The 24,815-nt window shown below is 55.2% G+C and overlaps 2 protein-coding genes across 5 annotated transcripts in view; one reads left to right on the top strand and one right to left on the bottom strand.

Annotated features, from left to right (window-relative positions):
• Nucleotides 1-6,125, top strand: part of CTTNBP2NL (CTTNBP2 N-terminal like) — a 57,196-nt gene extending 51,071 nt beyond the window's left edge. For all 4 annotated transcript variants that reach the window (XM_049831916.1, XM_049831915.1, XM_049831913.1 and 1 more), the window contains exons 4-5: nt 862-969; nt 1,779-6,125. In XM_049831916.1, the coding sequence (XP_049687873.1) occupies nt 862-969; nt 1,779-3,260 (1,590 nt within the window). In that variant the 3' untranslated portion in view covers nt 3,261-6,125. The remainder of the gene's footprint in view (nt 1-861; nt 970-1,778) is intronic.
• Nucleotides 1-24,815, bottom strand: part of ST7L (suppression of tumorigenicity 7 like) — a 102,356-nt gene that overhangs the window by 5,685 nt on the left and 71,856 nt on the right. The gene's annotated exons all lie outside the window — the stretch shown is intronic.

Here is a 24,815-nt window from a genome sequence, read left to right as displayed (position 1 = left end):
AAATGTTCCTTGTGTACTTAAAGATAGTTAAGCATTGTTTGGAAGCTTAAATTTCAGGAAGACTGAGGAGCTGCTAAATTCGTGGTGAGCATGTGTTGGAGAGCCCAGAGTTTTGCTGGTGAAATACAGCAGAGTCTCTTGGGAAGTTTGTATTCTGGCTTTTTTGTTGAGTTAATAGAATTTCAATTATTCATGTAATTCAGCCTTAAAGCTGAAGGAGCTCCTTAACTGGGTCCTTGTGGCAAGCAGTTTCATTTCAAGAGCTCATCTTGTTCTTAAGTGGAAGAACAAATTAATGTTCTTTAAAATAAACTTCGCACTGCAGTCCTTAAATCCCCATAAGAAACTGGGGGAGAAGCCTGTATGTGAATTACTGCTGAAGCCGTAGCAAGGATCATTTTGCTGTTAGTGCCCCGTGTCTCCTGGATGTGCGGTCTCTGGGGCAGTGCCTCTGCTCCTGTTGGGGTTTATATTAATGGTCCTGCCAGGAAATTCTGATGAGGGCACCATGCAACCAAGGACAGATAACGTGAACTTCTCAAGTCTATTCTGCAGTCTGGAGGAAAAGCAATTTAGCTGTTTAATAGTAAAATGAAGATGCATCCAGTGTGAGGTTTTCCTAACTTCTTTTGCAAACTGACTCAACTATACCAAATAATAATGTAGTAATGTAACTTGTCCAGAAGCTGCCTCTATGTGATTTTTTTTCTTCTTCTTCTTTTTTTAGTTGAATTCGGATGTCTGAGGCTGCAGGGGTTGCCCTCCTATATCATTTGGCTTTGGACCATGTGCAAAGGCAGTGATCTCTCCCTTGCTTGTAGGTGTGCCTGGGCATCAAAGTGATGGTTGTTTGTTTGGCAGGTGATACTGGACCTGGAGGAAGAGAGACAGCGGCACGCCCAGGACACGGCGGAGGGGGATGATGTCACCTACATGCTGGAGAAGGAGCGGGAGCGGCTCACCCAGCAGGTATGCTTTGGTAGCTGGTAGTTACCCAACCCACGGAAACCCTGGGCTCCTGGGTGGTGAACTCGGTAGTGATGTCTAATTGCACCTTCGTGTTGAAAGAGTAGTAGGGACCTCCCTCCTCTGTAAGGCACGCCTAGCTTTTATCATTTAGATATGAAAAACAACCTTCACTTGTCGGTGTGTTTTGGTAGCTGAGCAGTGCTAAAAGCTATAGTAGGCAATCAAATGCTTTGAAGTCCTGCTTCAGCCCGAAATTGGAGAATTTCTCAAGAACAGGGCTGCAATTACAAATGATAGGGCTCTCTAGTACTCAAAATACAGAATAAGGCGTGAAAGATCTCCTGGGAGCATTATTCAGAGGTGATAATCAATATTTAAGCTACTGTTTTCTGTTACTCAAGCACTGTAGACTTTATTAAACATACATAACACATCAGCATTTTAAAGTCTAAATGCCTTTAAAAGGCAAACCAACAAAGTAGTAAATGAAGTGGAAGGAAGCTTTGCTCCAGATCGCTTGTTCAGTCAGTGCGTGGCAGGCTGGGTGTATATCTCACTAAACATCAGTTGAATTTCATACATGATAAAACTACTAGTAAGTATTAATTTTTAATACGTGCAACTTGAGTCATACAAGACTGTCTTGCAGATATCTGGGGCAAGAACTTTGTTCTTGGCCATTGCCATCTTTTACTGTGTAATTTCTCCAAGATACATAGTAACCCTATTCCCTTTGGGGGCATTATACTTCATTTACTTTCAGGAGATGTTGTGGTTCATTTACAGTCTTTTTTGTTCTTATCTTCCAGTTGGAGTTTGAAAAATCCCAAGTGAAAAAATTTGAAAAAGAACAGAAGAAGCTGTCAAGCCAGTTGGAGGAGGAAAGGGCACGCCACAAGCAACTGTCTTCCATGCTTGTAGTGGAGTGCAAGAAAGCCACTGCCAAAGCAGCTGAAGAAGGGCAGAAGACAGCAGAATTGAGCTTGAAATTGGAAAAAGAGAAGAGTAAGGTGAGTAAACTGGAAGAGGAGCTGGCATCCAAGAGGAAGCGGGGTTTACAGATGGAAGCACAAGTAGAAAAGCAGCTCTCAGAGTTTGACATTGAAAGAGAACAGCTGAAAGCCAAGCTGAACAGAGAAGAAAACCGTACAAAAGCACTCAAAGAAGAGGTAGAATGTCTGAAGAAAGCCCTGAAAGAGCTGGAGGCTTCTTGCCAGGAGCACAGTCCTACTGAGCCTTTGCAGCCAAGCCCCTCGGTGATGTCCAGAGGTGTTGCAACTGACAGTCCCACAGTGAAGTCTGTGTCTTGCCAGACAGAGTGTCTGCAGGCAGACCGAGCAAATCCTGCCAGCACAAGCAAAGCTGTACACACCATGTTTCCCAGCGCTACTACACCTACTCATTCCTATGCAAAATCCAATGGTCATTGTGATACAGACGTGCAGATGGGTAGTGAGCTACTGCAGACAAATGTAGCAGAGAACCAAGTTCAAAAAGAGAAATCAGCTGGTGCAGCCTCAGAAAATGCAGTTGAGAATGGAAGTTCTCCTGTAAGAACAGAGTCCCCTGTGCATCTGATGTCCCAGCTCCCTTCTAGTGGGGTCTCCCTGTCTCCCAGCAGCACAGCTGCCTCCTCTCTAACACCTTCTCCCTGCTCCTCACCAGTTCTGACTAAACGCTTAGTGGGAGCTTCAGCAAGCAGCCCCGGTTACCAGTCATCCTACCAGGTGGGGATCAATCAACGTTTCCATGCAGCTCGGCACAAGTTTCAGTCTCAAGCTGAGCAGGACCATCAGTCAAGTGGTCTGCAGAGCCCACCGTCACGGGATTTGTCTCCTACTCTAGCAGATAACTCTGCTGCCAAGCAGTTGGCCCGCAATACAGTCACTCAGGTCCTTTCCAGATTTACCAGCCAGCAGGGGCCTATTAAACCTGTCTCCCCTAACAGCTCGCCTTTTGGCACGGACTATCGAAATCTGGCAAATGCTGTGAGCCCCAAAAATGAATCTGGTCACTCTCCAAGCCCTGGCAAGGTTTCCAGTCCACTAAGCCCGCTGTCTCCTGGAATTAAGTCACCAACCATTCCTAGAGCAGAAAGAGGGAACCCTCCACCCATTCCTCCAAAGAAACCCGGCCTCGCTCAGTCACCTGCTGCTCCTACTCCACTAACCAAAACCTCTTCCCAGGCATCCTCTCTGGGTGCCCCCATGGACGTGGCAAGTAGCTGCTCTAACAATACTGTAGTGTCAAATGGCAAAGACATTGAGATACTCCTGCCAACTAGCAGCTAGTCTCCAGAAAATGTGAATGTGACATTCCATGGCTTAGCATCCTAGAGCTAAGACACTGTTTTTCCACTCCATGTTATTTATTTCCATAGTAGCAGATTCTGTCTGTATAAAGCATTTAGTATATTTTTTTTCTTTTTTGAATAGGTAGGAAAATATTTTTGTTTATGAAGAAACCTTAACTACAGCTATACAGTAGCCTCAAAATGTCTCATGGCAACAGTCAAATCATTAGAGATAACAAGAACCATAATCATGTGGTGGGACCTAACTATCAAACTCTAATGGGACTGAAATGCTACTTTTAAATTATGCAGAAATAACTTTTGCAGACTTTTTACTCCAGATGAACATTTTATAAAAAGTGCCTGAACTAAGCCTGCAATATGAATGTGATTCTCTGGAAAAGGTGAGGAGGGGGACCATCTAGCTGCAGAGACAAATTCTTCTGTGAGTCCTGAATGTTGAAATCGACACTGTTTTTAATTCTTTCCATTTGCTAAAATAAGTTAGCAAATGTGCTTACAAATTCTGTAAGGTGACCACCAGACTGACGCAGCCAGCCAGACTTTATCCTTTAGGACATAGCTCCTACGATTTGAGGAAGCACACATAAGTTTCTTGGGGTAAAATTTAGCTGTAACACAATCCAGATTACTTTTCTGTCGGTATTCATTGTCCATGTAGTTCTTTTTGCTTTCCTGTAACACATTCTGCAGAGATGCCTGTGTGCTTTAAATGGCTAAACTCTGGTTTCTGGTGTGTCACCTTGAATTTTCAAGCTCTTCAAGCATTCTACTGTTGTGTGTAGAACTTCTGAGAAAAGGATCTTGCTATTACTTGACAAAGATCTCGCTATTACTTGAAAAAAATCACTAGTCCATACGATACAGGTTTTTTGCAACAGTAACATGGGATTTTCTACTATAAACAAAAGCAATAATTTTGTTCGTCATCTCTATCAGTTGTGTGTCTGGCTGACCTGGATTTTACCCACTAGTTAGCTATGGGATCTTGCTGGCTTTCCTTGGCTGCAAATACGGAACCAAATCATCACTGTTGTGTTATTGAGTACTGAATACACAGTGTATTAGGAAAGTCTTTATCTGTTCTTGATGTTCTGCCTAATATGAAGAAAATGCGGGAATTCATTGAGGTTAAAAACATCACTTGGTGAGGAATTGCCTAAGTTTGAGGCAAATCGCATGCGTGAAAAACTATTTGGGCCCAAGAGGGGAGAAGCAACTGACTTCTGTGCAGAAATGTTTGCTGTAAGAAGTGTAGTCCTCTCTGCAGTCGTGCTGCGTGTGCTGCCCATCGTTCAGCAGCACAGCGCGGTTGGTTTTCTGAGTCACTGTGGAGAGAAATAGAAGACAAACACACCACAGAACAGTGGCAGAGGCTGAGAGCACAACCCTGAGTTAATTATCTCAGGTGTTGTGTGCGAACTGATCCTAAATTTAGAAACTGGACTTGCTGCTCGGTGTCAGTCGATGTTCAGCATTTCCCTCTGCAGCAGTGTCACATTTACGCAGAGCACAGCTTCCCACTGCCAGAGACGCTTTCTCCTTTGTCATTTTTCAATATTTAATTAGACAAAATACATCCACCTTTATTGTAGGAAGGATCCCTGCGGCAACTGGGAGGATGCACTACTGTACGTGACCTGATAGGTTCCTTCTAGCTTTGAGTCTGGTTTTGTAGGACATCAGAGCTCTTGTGCTGCTTTGAAGTGGCTGTTGTCTGAAGTGACCCGGCTGTTCTCTCCTGCGCAGCCATGGCAGGTATTTAGACTAGAACAAGAGGTTTTTACAGACCTTTCAGCAGCCTTTTAAATTGTGGTATTATGTGCTATTGTTCCTAATCCGGTGGAACAGGCTGTGTAGTAACAGTAGGGAGACAGAGACAGCCTAGAGATAAATGGGCAGTGACTCCTTTGGAAGCACATTTATTACTTTTTTAACTTTTAAGTATCCACAGCAGATTTTTTCCTCTTGATGAGAGTATTTGTAAAAACTGATGGGCAGATGGATTTTTGGCCCAGGTATCACTTCCAATTCAAAAGTGAGGCTTTTGTATACACTGCTTTAACGTGTTTCTTTGCTTTTGCATTAATCTAAATGGTATTATCCCCTTTCTTTATCAATAGCTCTAGAGAGAGAGATATACTATGAGGAAGTCTATTAGGGAAATGCACTGAGTACTTGTTTCTTCTAAAATATAATATGGGAAGGGGGTATGCAAAAGAATGTATTTTTGCTAGTAGCCTATCTTCTGAGAGAAACTAAGCACAAGATATTAAAATGGATCCAACTGATTCAGTAAGACATTTAGAGTTAGTATTTAACTGTTGATGTAGATTCTGTGTGGAAGCAACTAAGTATTTCTTCTATAACTCACATCTGTTATAAGCAGACATTGTTGCAGAGTTTGTCACTGGCTAATGGAGTATAATGAAGTGCAAAATGTATACACTAGTATTAATTCATTAACACTTGTAAATTTGTAAAGCCAAATGTATCAAGCTGAAGTCTTTAATCATTTTTATAGCTGATGGCATTAAACATGTTAAACATTCATATTATCAATAAAGGATTTTATTTTTAAGATGTGCAAATTGCTTAAGAAAATGTTTGGAGTCAGGACTGTGTGGGGACCGAGGCTGCCTAGCCAGAAACAGTCCAGGTGGTGACAGCTGGGTGTCTGCATTCATGTGGAAACTGAAGCTTTAATGGATGCTCTGAAATGTCAGAAGAAAGCACATTTCTTTGGAGTACAATAGCTAATGAGCAACTGTGGCTGGCTGCGATTTGGGCTGTATTTGCTCGTCCGTCTCCCCCTGCCTGAAACTGGCGGTGCTGCCGCTGGGGAGGTTCCCTGTGAGGTGGCACAGCAAGCTCTGGACAGCTGTGGCTTTTGGGTGTTTTTAAATAAAACCAATTTTCCTAGAGTACCTCTTTGGCATACTGTTATGATATTAAACTGGTGATGATACTTTGGGGGTACTACACTAGTAAACACTTTGGGGTTCGGGGGTCAAGTAGGTGGGCCAGTGCCCTGCTGGTTTTTTTTTCAAGCAGGACACGGAATTTCTCACGGAAATTCCCTCAGCAGCATCAGCACTCTTCTGCCACGGCGGAGCATGGCTCAGCGATGTCACAGGGTACAGCTGAGAGTGTCCCAGCCCAGTAAAGGCGCTGGCTGTGGAAAAGTCCCCTTTGTCTGGGATGCAGCACGTCTGTGCGAGGAACCAGGACGGTTCTTCCCTGGAGAGCTGGGGGCTGCTCCAGGTGCCTACTCTGGGGAGGAGTCCACAGCTGCTTTGTCTCCCTGATAAATACCTCAATAGTGACCCGATTTGCTTATCTTTACATCGGTGCGGTTGAACAGGTTTTGCAACGACCTGGGAAGAAGCTCTCGGTTCATCTCTTCAGGCCTGATGACATTTCGGAGCTGTGCTGCGTGAGCGATGGTACCCGCTTCGGTGTGAGAGCGGCGGCCACCGAACAAGCGCTGGTGCCTTCCCGAACCCAATCCTCCCCGCTGAGCCGGAGCTGAGGAGCCCTGTCCAGGCAGGACGGGGAACCGGTGGGTGTCTCGGCCGCGGCCCTGCTCGCTTTTGTATAGCGCCAGCGGTGGAAGGTCCTTGCCAAGTCCTTTATAAACACCACCGGGCCGTGTTTCTCCCGCCCCGATACGCCATGGTGCATCCTGTGAGTAAGGGCGTTACTCCGACCTGCAGCTGTGGGTGAGGCTTAAACCTGTCACCAGTGTGATGAGCTGAGCCCGGCCTCGTGTGCCCCCCCCCCCCCCGCAGCCATTTTCTGCGGGTCAGCTCCTCCAACACAAGGCATCTCCTCACCCCCCCCCGGCGCTCCCCCCACGCGAGTTCTGCCTTGCTGGGCCCCGGCTGGGGGGGGGGGGGGGGGCACGACGCGGGGCTGCGTGTCGGGGGGGTGAGAGGAGGGGCCGGCGGTTGGGGGGGGGGGGGTGACCCCTTCCCCTGCGCGTTGCTCCGCGGAGCGCTACCGCCCTGCAGCCAAGCCTGACCCCCCCCGGCCCCCCGAGCGCCGCCTCGCCCCCCGCCGGCCCCGAGGCCGGGTTTGGAGCGGCGGGGGGGGCGGGCGGCGCCGGCCCCTCCGCCCACGGCCGCGGGGCGGGCGGTGCGCGGCGGAACGGGGCCGCTAGAGGGAAACCTGCGCCCGGGAACGGGCCGGGAGGCGCCGGGAGCCGCCCCCGCCGCCCGGCGCGGCCTCGCCCGGCTGCCCCCGGCCCCTCGGCCCCGGCCCGCGGTCGACAGCGGCAGCGCCGTGCCCGGGCAGGGGAAACCGGCTGCGCCTGACCCGCCGCGGGGCATCTCTCCCCGCAGGGCACCCATCCTCCATCGCAGGGCAGCCCCCCGCTGCCGGGCACCCCCCATCGCAGGGCACCCCCCTGCTGCAGGGCATCTCCCGTCACAAAGCAGCCCCCCGCCGCAGGGCATCCCTCATTGCCGGGCACCCCCCATCACAGAAACCCCCCCCCCTGCAGGGCACCCCCAGCTGCCGGGCACCCCCCATCGCAGGGCACCCCCCATCACAAAGCACCCCCCCACCGCAGGGCCCCCCCCATTGCAGGGCCCCCCCCATTGCAGGGCATCTCACCAGGACAGCCACAGATTTACTGCGCTGTCAGGACACGGCAGCTCTTTCTTCCCAGTATTCCCAGCTCTCTCGGCAAGAGCCGGCTCCCTGCTCTGTCCCCAGCAGGAGCTCAGCCCTGGAGGAAGACTCTGGCACCCGGCTGCTGTCCCAAGAAAACGTGGCGGCTCCCCAGGGCTGCTCCTGGCTGCACACTGCGAGTCCTGCCAAGGCGCTGGCTTCGTGTGCCAGCTCCCACCTTCCCATCCCAGCTGCGAGCTCCTGCAAGCCTCGATGAAACGGCGTGGGACGGAGCCCGAAAGCAGTGCCCGCACGGCTGGGGACAGGGGCTGCGGGACCATCGTGATGCCAAAGCGCTGGCAGGGCCACGGCTGCCCGGCGGGGAGGGCAGGACGGCTTTGGGCTGCTCGGCCGGGAGCAGCGCTGCCGGCTGGGCCGCCAGAGCAGCAGAGCTGCTGTGTGTCGCTGCCGGCCTTGTGCTTGGCAATTTTCCTCCGAGGAAAATGGGCGATCGCCCACCAGCTGATCCCATCAGCACTACTGTTATCAGAATAATCGCAGAAGTGCCAAGAGAAACTGTAACTAAATAGGCTCAGCAAAACCAATCTAGTCCTCCCATCAAGTGCCAGGAGCTTTGGTTTGCTAGATTAATTGGCAAAACAGTGATGGATCTGTCTGGGGCCAGCTCACACATGCTCGGGGCAGCTCTGCGTCCACACCTCTGCCAGGACTGGGAGCTCGTGCCGCAGGGTCAGTCAGCAGCCCCAGTGCACAGGCATGTGCGGTGCCCGGCCACGCTGCTCCAGAGCATCTTACGGGTGAGAAACGCCCAGGGGTGAGCAAAACCCTGGAGAAACAGTGGGGCAACAAACCGCACTGCCGGGGAGAGACACCGGCCACGAACCCTGCTGCGGGGTGTTGGGGGACACAGGGTGCTGGTGAGGCTCTGTCGGGTGGTGGGGAGAGCGGGGCCGGTGCGAGCACCTCAGGTAACCGCAGCTCCTGGGAGCATCCCCAGGGATGTGTGGCTGTGCCCCAGATGCTGCCAGGAGAACGAGTTTTTGCTTTGGTGTGCATTCACCTTGTGGCATCGGCTTCGGGCTGTCGCGGCCGCGGTGCCTGCGGCCGCGGTTTGTTTGCACAATCCAGCCCACGAGCCAGACCTGGCTCTCGCCCTCCGCCGGGGCACACGCAGCCAAGGAAGGCTTCAACCGCTGAGTGGTGTTGTGAAAAGTTTTCGTGCTACAGGTTTAGCACAAGCAAACATGCCAAGAAGCTGAGGTCTGCTTACCCCACTTTCCTGCCCTGCTATTTCAGCCTTGGCCACCACTGCTGATAACCCCTGGGCGCCGTCCAGGCGCCGCAGTCACCGCCACGGCCTCATCACCCGTCAGCTGCCAGCCCCGGGCAGCAACCCACCGCGGCAGTTGCAGCAACAGGTTAAAGGGTCTGGGAAAAATCAGTTTGGGGGCAATCCTCTCTTTTGGCATGAGGACAGTGAAAGTAGCAAACACAGGGCTAGATTTGGAGGTCGAAATGCCACGTGCCCGGGTTTCAGTCCTCTGCTTCCAGTTTGTGCATCCTGCTGGTGTGTGCTTCCCGGTGCTGGATCCTCCGCTCGGCCCTGTGTGTCTGTACCTGCTCAGTGGTCACAGGCAGCTCCTGCCCTGTAGCCGCAGGGTTGCAAACTGCCTTCGTAAAATCAGTGTGCATGGCTGCAGTGGTGTTTGTAGAGATGTAATTGCAACACAAACCGCATTGGGTTCAGCTAATTTGGAATCAGTGGATGTCCAGCTGAAAACACATTCCCCCCCGGCTGCACGACTCCAGCTCCACTGGGCCACTGTTCCCACGTACTGCGTGCCTCGACTCTGCTCTTGGCTCTGCCTGAAAGACCCGTGGCTGCGAAGGGGTGGCAAGGGGCCAGCTCTGTGCCGAGCGAGCCAGCACGGTGGGTCGGGTGGGTTGCTGAGCCCCGTGGAGAGTCACGCTGGATGCACCCGGGTGATGCTTTGGAAGCTGAAGCCAGCGCTGGATCCAGACAGGCTACTCTGGTCCCAGCTCACTCCCAAAGCCAGATGGATCTCGGGCCACGCAGGGCTCCCCCACGGGCAGGGGGCTGCGGAGCTCCAGTGCCCTCCGCCGCCCTCCCACGGGGTGAACGGCTCTTGAGTACCGCATGGAAGAGGGAATCCAGCTGAAGAGCTGATTCTGATGGTTTTCATCCAGCTCTGAAAGCAAGAGGGGAATTTGTTTCATGTGGAGTCCAAGAGCTGTTTACATGTTAATGAAGCAGCTCCGTGTGCTGCTAGCGAAGAGCTGGTGGAGCGGCATGTTCGCTGGGCCTGGGCACAAACTTGCCACGGGCAGAGACCCCCTCCCAGAGCCCCCACGCTGCCCAGCAGTGCCCAGTGCTCCCCGCCTGCCCCCTGCCCTGGCCCAGGCGTGGATCTGCTGCCACCAGCGGCTGCAGCCAGGTGCCAGAAATAGTGAAACGTTATCCAGTGCATGGGGGTCGGCAGGGCTGAAACCCCAAATAAATCCTGGTGACTTGGAAGATGGAGTGTGGGGTCTCCAGGGTGTCCTGGAGCCACAGCTGCCCACAGCCACGTTTTGGGCCAGGCAGGAGCGCAGCGCTCAGGTCATGTAATGCGAGGTGACAAAATGGACCAAGACAGACACACGGCCTGGCCACAAGCGAGGACACAAGGACTGGCCCCCTCTCTTCCCTACAGCCCACTACAGCTTCCCAGGCAGGTTTCTCGGAGCCCCTTGGTGTGCAATCTGCCCAGATCCCACCGAGCTTCCCAAAACCACAGCCCCACCACAACCCAGGGGCAGCCCCGTCGGGGCAGCTCGGCCGGCGCGGGAGCCTGGCTCTGCCACAGCTGCCTTTCGTCTGCAGGAGCCTCACGGGCAGCGCAGCCTCGGCCGGGTGATTAATCTTTTGTCACGGAGGAATAGGGAGAACCAGCGATTAATAAACCCCCAGCTTAGGCAGTAACACGGCTCTGCCGTCCCCGCCGTAAACATCGCCCTTTTACTGACTGTGACGCGGGATGTGCCGACTGCTGGGCACGGGCGCAGCGCAGATGTTATTGTAGGGGCTGCCCGCGGAGACCGGGGTCAGGGCTGTTTGACGAGGAGGAATCGCCATCGGGAGGATGTTTGTTTTTGTAGCAGCTGGATGTGTCTCAGGGAGGGATGGGAACGTCTTCTGTCACTCGTGGGCCAGGAGGAGGCTGGCAGGGCAGGGATAAAGCTCCTGACAAGTTTGGACTAGCGGGCGAGTTAATTAGCTGAGAGATGAAAATTCACAGCTCTGCTCTCGCAGGGGCCGTGAGCTGCCAGAGATGTGTTTATGCGAGGGGAAAGCACCCCCGTGCACGCTGCCCCACCGCCCGGCCCCTGCCGGTGCTGAGCCCCCGTGAGCTGCGGCAGAGCTGGACTCGGCAAAGCGTCTTGGGTCAGTAACGGGTCCCCGTTGCAGGGACAGCCTTCACGGCTCTGCAGAGCCACATCCCCCTGGCCGAAGCCGTGGGGCAGCGCTGCGGGGCGGTGGGCATCCCCGGCGTGTGCTGTAGGAGCAGGCCATCGCCGGCTGCCCGAGCACCGCCGCAGTAGCCTGGACGTGCCCCGTGGCCAGGGGCGTTGGGATCTGGACACCCGGCGCTGCCTCGGATGCTAACGTGCAGCCGAGGGTGGAAAAGAAACCCAGCACGGCGAGCACGGGCCCTTGTCAGCTGAGAGCCCGGGCTGGGCTGTGTCTGATGGTACCGATTACCCAGTGATAGACAGAGATAAATGCATACAGCTGGAGGCAGAATAAATCGATGCTATACATTGTATAATTGTCTTGAAAATAAGGTAATGACTGGCTCTTGGAATGCTTTGATCTTATCAGAAAGACAAGGAATACACTAATGGCTTTAATTAGACTTTGGGGATGAAATGAGTTCGGCCTCCTGGGTGAGCTGGTTTCTGGAATTGACCACTGGTGGGGATAGAAAGGCTTTAATCAGATTTAGGCTCTTTAATATCCACAATAGTGTGTGTCTGCATGTGTGATACAGACCTACTGTTATGTCTGTTTGGGGGGGGTCTGCAGGCTACGTGTGCTTGGGCTGCCTGTGCGTTGAGGAGTCTTTTTTCAATGTACTTTTCCATTTGTGTTTGAGCTCTGCAGAGTCTACTATTTTTGTGTCTTTATTGACTTCTAAAGGAAGGTTGAAAACAACTTGTCAAAGGCAGCGGAGAGCTGGTAATTGTTTAATTTCCCAACAGCAGGGTCATGGCAGCTGCTCCGGCAGCAGGGCAGCGCGCTGGCCACGCTCGAGCATCCAGAGTAGGCAATCGCCAATTACCGCGGCTTAATTATTGCATGTAACGGCTACAGTCGAAGCAACAGAAAACCTTCTTATCTCTCTAGGAATGCATCTTCGTGTTGTCCCCCAGAACATGTAAAATAAGCGATATTTAATGCGCAGAGGATGAGCCGGCTCTGACTCAGCGCTGTGACTCACCGTTGCTCATCAGCCGGCGGTCGCGGTCCAGGCTCTGCGGCGCTGGGTGGGGAGGCGAAGGCGGCCGGAGCGGGCTCTGCCCCGCGCTCCCCCGGGGCTGCAGCACCGCCGGGGTTCCCAGTCTGCGTCCCGGGGATGCGAACGGGGCAGGGGATGCCACGGCTCTCGGGGGGTTCTGCCTCTCCTCCCCTCGTGCCCGTGGTGGGACCATGTCCCGGGGTGGCCCCAGAGGGGCCCCGTGCTGGCATCCCTGGGCGCCCGAGGGTTTGGCAGGGGCTGGCAGTTTTCACAGGCTGCACCTGACCTTCCCCTAGTTATTTCCTAGCAAAACTGGACTGCTTTCTAAGCAGCGGCAGCCCAGATGCTGAAGCTAAACATGCAGCAGTTATTCTTCCTAGGCCGTGTTTATGTCTTCCCTGTTGTAACTACAGATTTGGATTATTTTGCTAGGTTGACATTAGCTATCGTGTTTCCCTTATGTTAATTTGTTGGGCTTAGATGAGCTCCCGAAAAGGATTTAATAACAAGAGCCATTGCCAATGAAAGCACAACCTTGTTCAACAGTTACTGTACAGCCAAATATTTTTAACGCCAAGCCTCCAGGCGTGGTATGAGCTCCTTGTAAGTAGCTGAGGTTTCGTGTAAGTACAGGCGAGAGCGCAGCGAGGTCACTGCTTGCCCCTCAGGAGCAGGAGGTGGCTCCCGGCCCTGCCGGGGCACAAACCTCCCAGGAGCATCACGCTGGGGAAAGCCACGAATCCGCAGCACCTCGGCCTCAGACGGAGAGCGCTGATATTTGGTGATTCTGGCTCAAACAACAGGGCCACAGCAGCAACCCCCAAAACAGTGAGCCAGGCTGAGCCCCCTCCTTTCCCACATCTCCGGCGATGCCCACCCTGTATCCCCCATCCCAGACAGGTTACTCTGCACCAGCACGGAGGCAGGACCATCCCCAGGTCCCCAGGGCTGTGGGGCCAGACCCTCCCACCATCACAGGGCCGTGGACGCCCTCGTGGCTGTCCCACCACCAACACCGCCCGGGGGGAGAGGAGGATGTGGGGATGCAAGGGGAGGAAGGGCCCTGAGCCCCCGGGGCCGGGCAGCGGCCAGGGACCTGTCTTCCCAAACCGCCCCACCGCCAGAGCCGCCCCACTCGCTGTGTTGCCCCAGGATGTGACAAATCGCCCGTGTGTGTGGGAAAGCTCCTCGCCACGGCACAAACACACACATGCTTAGTAACATAATCTCTTAAAAGCAAAATCCCAGAAATTCCTTTTTCTTCATGGAAAATGTTGCCTGGGGGAGAAACTCATAATGAAGGATGAAAGCTTAATCCTTGAGGTAGAGCAGGACTGGGGGGGGCGAGTATAAACATGACAGTTGTTGCTCGGTGAGTCGGAAAAAAAAGGTGAAGGGATAAAAGTTGCGGTAGGGCAGGACAGCACAGGCTCCAGGGTCCGGCTGTGAGGAGCCCAGGCAGCGCTTCCTAAAAAAAGGTGAAGGGATAAAAGTTGCGGTAGGGCAGGACAGCACAGGCTCCAGGGTCCGGCTGTGAGGAGCCCAGGCAGCGCTTCCTCCCCACCGTGTCACATTTATAATTTCAGTGCTGGCCATGACAAATGCACAGGTTATCCTGGCAATTTCAGGCACAGAAAAATGCTATTGCGCTCTGGTGAGCGAAGATGCGGGGAGAGTAACTTATGCTCCATACCTCTGTAATTCACCGGCGGGGACAACCCTGGGTTACCGGCTATCAGCACCAGCAACACTGGGAAGGGGCTTTAATCACGATCAGGCTTTGACCAGACCATTATAAAATAAAACAAAACACCAGTGTGCCTGCAGATGGATTTTTCACGTTTTCTGGGCCACCAGTACTGACGCTGGCAGGCGATGTGACAAAGCTCCGTGTGCGGGCTCCCCGGGCCAGCGGGATGGCGTGGACCTCCCCGAGCGCTGGAGGATTCCGCGGGGGATGCGACGGCGCAGCCCACCCTGCCCACACGGCGCAGCGACGGGGACGACCACGGGGACGGCACCCCAAGGGCGGGTGCTGGCCCTGTGATGAAGGAGCATGCCCACCGCCCCCCATGCACCGGGTCGGGGGGAGGCACGCGTTGTCCCCAGGCCTGTCCTCCAGTGGTTTTCTCCAGCGCTGGAAGTTCACTTCTGATGAAAGAGAGAGTGACCCAGCGAGCCCGAGGAAGGAGAACAGAGAGAGATCAGAGGAGAAAACAGCTCAGAAGAAATGCATTGAAGGAAGCAGCTTCTTCACACCTCCCTGCCAGCCACTGGTAACCACCACTCTAACTGGCCTTCTTCAAAGCCAGCGAATAACTCTTTCAATCAAACGTAAATCCCCGCTGCAGTGCTGCTCTGATTCAGCCAAACCACCCCGCCGGTGGGCAGCAGGAAAGGCAGCGCGGTGCTGACCCCAGGCAGCAGCAGTGCAGGCGGCAGCAGAACATGGCTCACAGCCGGGTGCTGGGGCCACAGCGCTCTCAGACCGGTGGCTGCGCTCGGGGCGGTGGAAGGATTCGGGCCGACGGTTTGGGGCAGAAATGGGCATTGCTTGTGGCTCCTCGCCACAGGCAGCTCCCCACCTCCTCAGGGAGCCCCGCGTCCCACTCCTGAGCCGTGCGGTGAGCTGGGGGCTCAGCCGGCTGGCCATGCGGTAGGGATGTCGGTGATGGCAGACCCTGTCCCGGGCAGATGTCAACCTTGTTCACCAGGCGTTTGCATGGGGCTCTGCAGCACAATGCCTGTCCTGGCACCGCCGGGACTCGCTCTGCCCCGAGCACCCGCCGCAGCCATGCACAGACTGCAGGAGTGGTCCTCAGAGGCCCCCGCACGCCCAGCAGCCCCGCGGCCCCATGTGCTCGAGAAGGCGAGGTTTGCCTTGGGCTCCCCTGGGCAGTGACAGGCACCAGGTCCTCGCCGTCCTTCAGTGCGGGAGGAATTTCACGGGGGTGGCCACCGATGTGACCACCCCGCGCCACCTCCCTGCTCGGCATCACTGTGCACCAGGCTGATGCGGTCAGAGAGGCAGAAACTGGATTTGTCCGGGTGGGCGGTAACCCGACACGCCGCAGGTGTCCTCTGGCCCTGGCTACGAGAGGACAGACCTTCAGTGCCACCAGGGTGTGACCGTGACACCCGGGGGACACTGCAGCCCCGACACCGCCGCTGCCCTCCCGCCGTCCCGGCCGTGCCGCAGGGAGCTGTTTAGTCTCACCTCTGCGCCGGGGCACCTGCGGTGCTGCACAGCATCAGCCGTGCTGACAGACGCCGTGAGCTTGGCCGAGACCCCGGCACGGCTCCCAGGGGCCGGCTCGCTCCAAGCCGCCTGCACCGCGTCCTGGAGATCCTGCACGCCCTCGCCCGGGGTACCTGCCCACCCTGAGGGGTGCTGGGCGGTTCAGGGTGGGGGTCCCCATCTCCTGCCTGTGGATTTGCTCTTCTCAGCTGCCTCTCCGCCATGGAGCGCTGTCCCTGTGCCCGCCATGGTGGCTTTTGGGAGCCGTGGGTGCCAGCTCCCTGGCTGTCGGGGAGGCCACGGTGAGGCACCAAGAGGCACCGCTGGACTAGTGGCTACCTTGTGGGTGCCAGCCAGCCAGGCCAGGTCAGAGCCATCACATGTCCCTGGGGGGTTCACAAGAGAAAAGCTCCCCAGTCTGTGAAAGGGGGTTTTGCAGCCCAGGGGGTTTTGCAGCGGGGTGGTGTACTCGCTCCCCACACAGCATCCCCAAGCCTTCAGCATCCAGTCCGAGGGACAAAGAAACAGGCTCCACTTCTACTATTTATTTTTTAATTCGGAAGAGAAGCAGCGGAGGTGGGGTTACACTCTCCAGAGCACAACCTGCTCTGCCTTTGCTCACTGCGCAGCAACGCTGTTTACGGACTCAGATTCCAACCCTCTCCTCTCTCGAGGCTGTGAAGATGTATTTCCTCTTGTGCCATTTCTCCTTCTGGCAGGCAGGCTCCCAGGTGGGTCTGGAAAATGTCAAAGTGGGAAATAAAGTTGTTCGCTGCAAAAAAAAAAAAAAAAAAAAAAAAAAAGAGAGAGAGGAAAAAGGGAAAGAAAAAAAGAAAAAAGCCCAGGCAGTGCAGTGCTAGGGCCTGCTGGGAGCCGCTGGCACTCGGGCCGGAGTGGGGTGATTCCGACATGGAACATCACGGCAGCCCCAGCTCCGCAGTGTCACTGCCGTGTGCCCAGCACTGGGCACGACGGCTCTGCCACCACCAGCGCCTGCCCTACACCACGGCCGGAACCTCTGTGGCTTTTTCATCCCTGGAGCAGGCTAAAAGCACAGTGCAGGACAAAGTAATAGTGATGTAATATGTGTGTGTCACCCGTGGCCCTTCGTTCTCCTGCCTCACGTCCCTCCCGGGTTCCCACAATTTTCCTGCCGGGAGCGCGTGTGCTGCCCCTCCAGACTCATCTCGGACGGCCTCGTAGCGCTGAAACAGATGACTCTATTTATCTGAAGTGACTAATGGGCGAGCGCATTCCTGGCTCTGCCATCATCTGGTTCTCCTAACGTCAGTCCTGCTTAGCGCTGACAAACACACACCAGCGTTTTTGGGCGGCGATGGGAGGCAGCGAGGTGGAGCGGAGGTGGCGTTTGTTCTTAGTCACGCGTATTTTTAAAACCTTGCTGTTTTGCATAACACACACTGACCGGTACCGCCGCGCTCCAGCAGCCGGTGGCGTGGGGCCGGCAGAGCCGCCGCCGTGCCGGCGCGGGCGGCACAGCCCCATCCAGCCAGCACCGGGCATGTGTGCGGCAGGGTGGGAAGAGCAGCGAAGGCGATGTGCTGGGGAGGAGCGGTGCAGCCGGCACTGGGGGGATGCAGAGGAGCCCTCCCATCCCACACCACTCCCGTGCCGGGGCGGCGGGCCCGGCTGCATGCCGGGTCATGGGTGCTTCTGCCTGTGCAGCTCAGGAGGGACCGGGAGCGCTGGCCAGACCACCTTGCCCAGGAAACCGATTTCCCAGAGGAAATTAGATGTTGGCAAAACAATGTTTTTTCACCCAAACAAGTTTGCTCTTGGTGGAAAATATTTGTAGTCAATGTTTGGCCCTTCACACAAAGAGCTGAAAGGAAACGGCCGGTGCAGGAGCAGCCCTCCTGCACTGGAAATGCCGGCACTGGCAGGAGGGACCCCCGGGCACGCAGGCACCGGGCCCCCAGGGAGCCTGCCCGTCCCCTGCTCCGGGGCAGTGCAAAACCCACCCTGTCCATCCAGTTTCTTGGTGAAGAAGTTTCCATTTGGCAAATCAAAGAGGTCAGCAGTGGCGAAGCGGCCGTCGCCAGGGCTGTCAGGGCTTGATGAGGTGCTGACCGCAGTGCACCGAAACAGTGCTCGCTGCCGGCACCCAGGGTGCTGCAGGGACCTGCACCCACCATCTGCCTCAGGCTCGCTGCCACCTGCGCCCTTCACTTGGGGAAACTGGACTTAGCGGGAGCAGGAACCCAGCCCCGGTGCTCCTGCTGCTGCCACCACGCTCACCGCAACTTGCAACAGGCCAGGACTTCCCACATCACCATTAATTAATGGGGTGCTGATGAATACATCGGCGGGCTGCGTCAGCTCGTTTAGCTCATCCTGGCTCTGCATCCAGTGCTGCAAAGTAAAAAAAAAAAAAAAACCAAAACCAACCCAAAAGTGATCTCTCTGGCAGGACTTCGATGCACCGTTAAGGACAGCACGCTGCGGGCAGGCACCTGGGCTGTGATGAGCAGCCCTGGTGACGGGATGCCCCGCACCGCTTTCAGCCTGGGCGACCATCACCTTGCCTCCAGCCACCGGCCAGAGCCCTCGCCCAGGCAGCGGCAGGCGGTGGCGGGAGCCACGTGCGCGGAGGTGACAGGCGGCACCGCGGCAGCACGAGCGCCGGCGGCCGCAGCGTGGCGAGGCCGCCGGTGCCGGTGCCGGTGCCGGTGTCGGTGCCGCCGGCTGAGCTGCCCGGCAAGAGAGTCTCAACCTGCACGTGCCTGCGTGCGTGAGCTCCTGGGAAAGGACACGCCATGACAGCCAGCAGGAGCGCCTGGGCTGGGCACAGATGCTGCAGATTAGAAAATTAAAAGCTGGGAGGTTCTGTTGAAGACATTTTTCCGTTCATGAGGCCATGGGGTGGAGCGGGCGGAGCGGGGGGGGGCAGCTGCCTGCAGCAACAACAAAAGGCAGAAGGGGGAGAGGAGCACGAGGGAGAGATTTTTGATTCATACTCAAAAATTACCCAAACTTTATTGCCAAAATGTCTACATTTTTATGTGCTTAAGCACAGTGAGTTATGGAAATCTTAAAACAATGGAATGATCTCCTTCATTGCCCTCGATGTGTTCAAAGTCACCACCCCTCCTAACCAAGTGGAATCTCTTTTTCCGTTTTATTGACTTACAAAAATGTCTCTGCTATCAACACCCTCCGTGTGCATCTCATAAATACCAGGGTGGGACACAGGGCTTTTGGTGGGTCTTTTTTATAAACCCATCTCTGCCCCAACCCTTCCTCAAGAAACATTTTTATAGTGTTAGGTTGATTTGGCAAATTTTCTATTAGAACCTGCCTGAACAAGAGGGGCTGCAAATTCCTTGAATCCAGTCCAAGCGTACAGCTTTCTGGTTCCCCCGCTCTCGTCTTTGCTCTGTGGGAGTCCCTTATCTGTCAGTCACGTACTGATCTTATAAATCTTCTGCAGCTCGATGTGAGAGCATTACAGGGTGTGTCTTACACGCTCCATCTGCCAGGTAAGGGACCGCAGGGGCGAAAGCAAGCGCCAGCAATCCAGCTAGAGCACGTGTCTTGCAGCCCTGGACACGCAGAATAAAGTAGGTGTATTTTTTTTTTTTTTTTTTTTTCATTGTGTCGCAGGCCTGGAGCAGACCCGTTCCTTTCTGAGCACAACAGGAGCAGAGAGTGGACGGATGCCCTTGCAGGCACCTCCAGCGGGACGCGCGCATCCATCTTCAGACATTGCATGCAAGGCTCTGAGCTGGCAATGCCCAGAGCAGTGATGCTCAGCTGCAGGGAAAAATCCTTCGTGCAGCAGCCGTGCCTGTGTAGGAAACCGTAACTGAATGTGCAGCGAGGGCCAACAAGAGCAACACCCACCGGAGCAGTTTCCTTTGCTGCAGAGATAATTTCTCTCCACCCCTCCAAAACAACGTCTTCCTCAGCTGCCCTGGCTGTGCAATGCTTGCCCACATAGGCTTGGGCTCTGATTTAGAGCCTGCCATCTGACAGGGCTACAGGCAAAGTGCTGGTCTGGGAGAAAATGAGGACCAGATCGGGGGGAGGAGGGGAGTTTGGCCGTGCCGGGGGACCGCAGCCCTGGCAAGGAGCCCTCCCGCCCCAGCTGCGTACACCAGCCAGGGCGAGCGATGCCCATGGCCGAGGAGCAGGGCAGAGAGCAACTGCAAGAAGAGCTTTGGGAGGAATCGAGGCACCGATGGGAAGCCTTGATGTCTACCCAAACTCCTCCACTAATCCCTTATTTCCCAGGCCCCGGGGCGGATGGCTCAGCCTGGCCATCCTGCTGTGCTCACAGCCCGCCAAGGAGAGGAAAGCTGTGTGAGCCGCGGGAAAACGTCTTCAGCCCTACAAACTGACACCGTTGTTTATAATATTCCTAAGTGCCATTGCGTGATGATAGCAATTCTCTGACAGGGAAAATTTACTTTTTTCCTTCCTTTTTTAAATAAAGTTAGAAAGCTGCAAGTCCCACAAAAGATGTTTTGGCTATTATTCAGGGTTTGTTTGTTTTTCTGCTTCCTATAAGTGACACACTGAGGGCCATTTGCTGCTGGTAATGTTACAGCGTTGTTGCAGCACCCTCAGCACAGCACTGTGCTCAGGCTGAACCGGGCAAGCCGTCTCCCTGCCAGCACCCGGCGCCGGCAGCCGAAACTCTGGGGCCGAGGCTTTGGCTGCCCTCCCTCCGGCCGCCCCACCGGCCACGCCGTCTACCCGGGGCAGCCTGCAGGGAGGCCGGCAGCGCAGGGGACGTTTGCCGAGCAGAGAGCCAGAGCAGCAGCAGCAGCAGCACCAGGCTGCAGCACCCAGGGGTTCCCAGCCCCGCCGGCCGCGCCGACCCTGCGGCCAGCGCAGGCAGCGGTGGAGCAGGGAGCAGTGGAGCAGCCGGGCGGCGGAGCGTGGGGCAGGAGGACGTGGAGCATGGATGGAGCGTGGGGCATGGAGCAGTCTCCCGCAGCTCCTTGGCCAAAGTGCCTGCAGCCTCCTGAGCCCCCCGCGGCTGAATTTCCTGGGAAAGCGGCTTGGGTTTGAACAGCTGAAAGTTAAAAGTTGTTGACCTTCTGGATAAAACTTATCTGTGCACATTTCACATCCCAAGGAATGAAACCATTACTTTGTCATTACTTTTTGTGTGGAAAAACTCCTCCATACGAGTCAGGCGCTTTGCTGAGGACACTGCAATCTCCAGTTTGCTTATATTGTGCTAAAAACAAACAAACAAACCCTAAAAGGCGCTGGAGAGCTGCAGCAATCTGCTAAGCTAAAAAAGGAGTAGGGATTTATCACGCCCTCAGTACGAGACACAGCACAAGTTCTGCAAGGCTGCCGAGCTGACCGTCGGGCACCCCTCCAGCGCGCCCATGCCTTCGGGTGTCAGCAGACGCGGCCATTTCCCGTGGTCAGGGATGGGGCTGACATTTCACTGACCTGCCCTCCCATCGGCCGAGGCACAAGGAAGACAGTCACAGCCTGCAGCGGAGACCGGGGCTCGTGGAAATCACAGCTGGACAGACGGGCTGATGGAGATTAGGGCTCCTGTCCCTGAGGGGTGACGAAGCATCACGGACGGCCGCGCTCAGGTGCCCCCGAGGACCGCCAGCAAAAGCAGCAGCAGGGCAGGAGGCAGGACGACCTCGGCCGAGGCGAGGAGGGCTTCCTGAGAGCGGGGCTTTTGGAGGACCCCCTGCCCCTCCAACTCACTGTTTGCTGGATCATCTGTCAGCACAAGAACTCAGGCTGCAGGTGAAAGTATCGCCACCTCAGTCCTTGTCCTTGAGGAAAAAGTCCCGGAGAAGGTGACAGGGACAATGTTAGCAAAGCAGACGGATATGATGGTCACTGCCACAGGCAGTGGCAGAGCACAGAGCCCCTTTTGCCCGGGGGCTTTCCAGCCAAGCCCTCCTCGCAGACAGACGCACGGCACTGCTCTGCACCGAGGTCCGCAGGACAGCTGTGTTGCTCCATGGGAAGGTTTGTAAAGCCGACAGGACTGAGTCCATGAGCCCTAAGACAGCAATTTCCTGCTCAGAGCCATTTTCAGTGGGTGAGGCTGGGGAAGCGCTCGCCCTCGTCCCGCTGAGCATCCCTCATGCCACCACAGTGCCTTGTTACGGATGCCACAACGGGCTTCTTAAAACCCTCCCAGCAGCACCACTTGGTTGCAACGGTGCTGATGGCTCTGCAGCTCACAGGAGGTTATTTCATCTTGGTCTGTATCTTTGGAAAACAGGAATTTAGACTTAGAGGATCTTGTTACTTTCTCATCCAAACTCCCGAAGCCCCTCCTGCCCCCAGGAAAGCCTGGCTCAGCTCATAGCGCAGCATTGCAGCCCAGGCTTTCCCATGGCCGCAGCCACGGTTGGTGCTGCCCCAAGTACTGCAGTCGCGGCTCTGCAGCTGCAGCTCTGCGGGCATTTGCTGTGAGAGCCAGGAAACAAGAGATGGGAAGTTTATAAACACGCTGTGGATGGTTTATGGAAAGAGGTTATGAAATGCAATTAAACGTTTTATAAAGTGTCCTGATTGCACTCCTTGGTCACTGGATGATTTTGATCATAAATCAGAAAATGAGCTGGAGCTGGAGAACTGAAGGGAAAGGGAGGGCAATGGAGTGACATGGATATCAGCAGGTTCTCTTCAGCACTTGCTTGTGCCAGGGGTTCTGCAGTAGTGACATTCATGCTTTGGGAAAAGCCCCACAGATAACTAGTCCCAAGTGGGCAGGAATCGCGGCCAATGCACAGGGGCTCCCTGCGGCTCAGCAGCCCCGCGCCCGCGCCAGTACCAGCGGTGCCATCCTGCCCGGTGGTGTACAGCAGGACCAACCCCATTCCCATCCTCTGTGCCAGACCCCCAGCATGATGCTGCTTGTTTAATACACGATACCGTTTTGATATTATGCAGCAAGGGTGAAGGGGCTGATGGGGGAGCAGGGGCTGCCGGGCTGAGGGTACCCCACTAACGTGCCTCCCAGGGCTGTGCGCCCTGTGTTTCGGGGGGGACCTTGTGCAGCACAGAGAGCAGCAGGAATGCACCAAGCCCGGCAGCTCCATCGCCCACGGCGGCTCCGCAGCACCGGCACGGCAGCGGCTGGGCGCGCAGGTGTGACAAACCAGCCAGCCGGCCCCTGGCACCCGGGGAGCGGCGGGGGAATGCTGGCCAGAGAAGAGAAGCGAACATTGGGGGATCAAAATGAAACCACATTGAAGCGTGTGATTTATGGACTGATTCAGGGCTGCAGCACGCTGCCTCGCAAGGGCTCCCTGGAAGGAGCAGCCGATGGTCAGTGTTTACCAGGGACCGGCGCAGCCACCACAGAGCTGGCCAAGAACTAATTGCAACAGTCTGGACCGTATCCTCCCAACTGCAGCGGCCACTGCGAAATAGAGGTACAGGGCCTGCCTGCTCGCAGGCAATGGCATGGCTAGCACTTGGACGCTTGCCTCTCATCTTACCCTGGAAGTGAAAACTGAACCTCTCTTCTGCTGGAGAGGAGCCTGCAGCCCTGGCACCTGGCGTTGGAGTGGGGAGTCTGTCCTTGCCCCTGGGACCGCGGACTGGCTGTAAGAGGGAGCTCATCAGTGATGCAGCCGTGACTGATGCACAATCAAACACCTCAAAACTTGGAAATTACCAAACCCCTAAACCCCAAAGCGCTGTACAAGCATCATGTGTCTGACATTTGGCTTCTCATCCCTGAGCTGCTGGTCCAACAGCTCACAAGCCAGGGGTTAAGCTTCCCAGTTCCTCTTTTTGATCTGCATCATTCACATTTTTCCATGTTGTTGGGCACACAAAAAAAAAAAATCCCTTTGAATTAGCAGGCAGGGCAAGACTCTAATTGCTTTGCCAGCTCCTCCCCATGTCAGGTCCGGATGGCTGCCCAGGCACCTGCACACCCCAGCTCAGCCCAGGAGCTCGGCAGGTGAGGCAAGAACAAGTGCTGCAGTTCGGGGTGGATGAACAGGCTGTGAAACGCATCTGCAAAGGCTCTAATGCGAGTGTACCAGCAGAGAGCTGCCTGAGCACCGTCCCCGCGCCCCACTGCAGAGAGCCCTGGGCAGAGCAGGGGGGATGCTCCCGGCCACGCGTGGCTCCGCGTGCGTGGGCCGACTTGGCGGACGTCTTTCTATCCATTACCAGCTAGCTAATGCAATGGAACTGGCTGACAATGGGCTCAGCAGCTGCCAAAATCCAACATGCGGCCTGCAGATGTCCCTGGGACCGGCAAACCCTGCTGGAAGATCCGTGCGGTACGAAAGGTTACCCTCAATTTGCTTCAGATGCTGCTCGCGCCGTTCGACAGCCGTGGTTGGAGGAGGGGGCTCCTTCGGAGCGAAAAGCATAAATCCAGCTCTACATCCAGACTGTTATTATCTTCTCTGGTTCAAATTAAGTGACTAGGGTCATTTTTTATATGTTGCAATTTGTCTTTTACCTGAGGGCATTGTGGAAAGGAAAGAAAAAAAGGTGAATCTAGCACGATAGCAGGGAAGGAGGAGAATCTTTAGTAGACAATTAGCTAAACTAACATCAGGTTCTCCCTAAAACATCAAAATGGAGATTAAATGTAGGCAGATGCTGCTAATTCCTTCCCAGTGGGTCTGGGGATAAATCAGTGCGAGCTTGGCAGAAAATGGCAGGGAGGTGCGTACAGCCCCCGTCCCCGGTGATGTTACAGGACAGGAGCGGGACGGGAAAGACCCCGGCTCCCACCAGCGCCAGCACCGTCAGCCCCACGTTAGCACCCCCCCAATTTGTTTTCTAAGGCCAAGGAGCGAGCTTGGTGCAAACAGCCAGCACAGCAACCAGACAGGCAGGGGATGACGCCAGTGCCACCACCAAAAGCCACCGAGCGTGTGTTGTTTCAGGCAACCGAACTATGCGATTCAGAAAACAATGCCTCATTAAAGCATCTGCTCTGTGTTTCCACAGCCAGTGACAAAGGGCTTTGTGTGTGCTTTGGTTTGAAATGTGGGTTGACTTTGTTCAACGAGTATTTAAAGAAATCGGGTATTTTATCAACTGCTGTATTAACGCCAACAAACTGCTGGAAGCCCCAGGTTAGTGACCGTCAGCACCGTGGGGCATGAGGAGACCCGGCAGGGCTGCCCGCATGGACGGATCGCACTGC

The sequence above is a fragment of the Accipiter gentilis genome, chromosome 29 (genome assembly GCF_929443795.1).
Source record: "Accipiter gentilis chromosome 29, bAccGen1.1, whole genome shotgun sequence".
Taxonomy (NCBI): domain Eukaryota; kingdom Metazoa; phylum Chordata; class Aves; order Accipitriformes; family Accipitridae; genus Astur; species Astur gentilis.
Note: the sequence above shows the minus strand (reverse complement) of the source record. Positions and strands in the feature narration are given on the sequence as shown.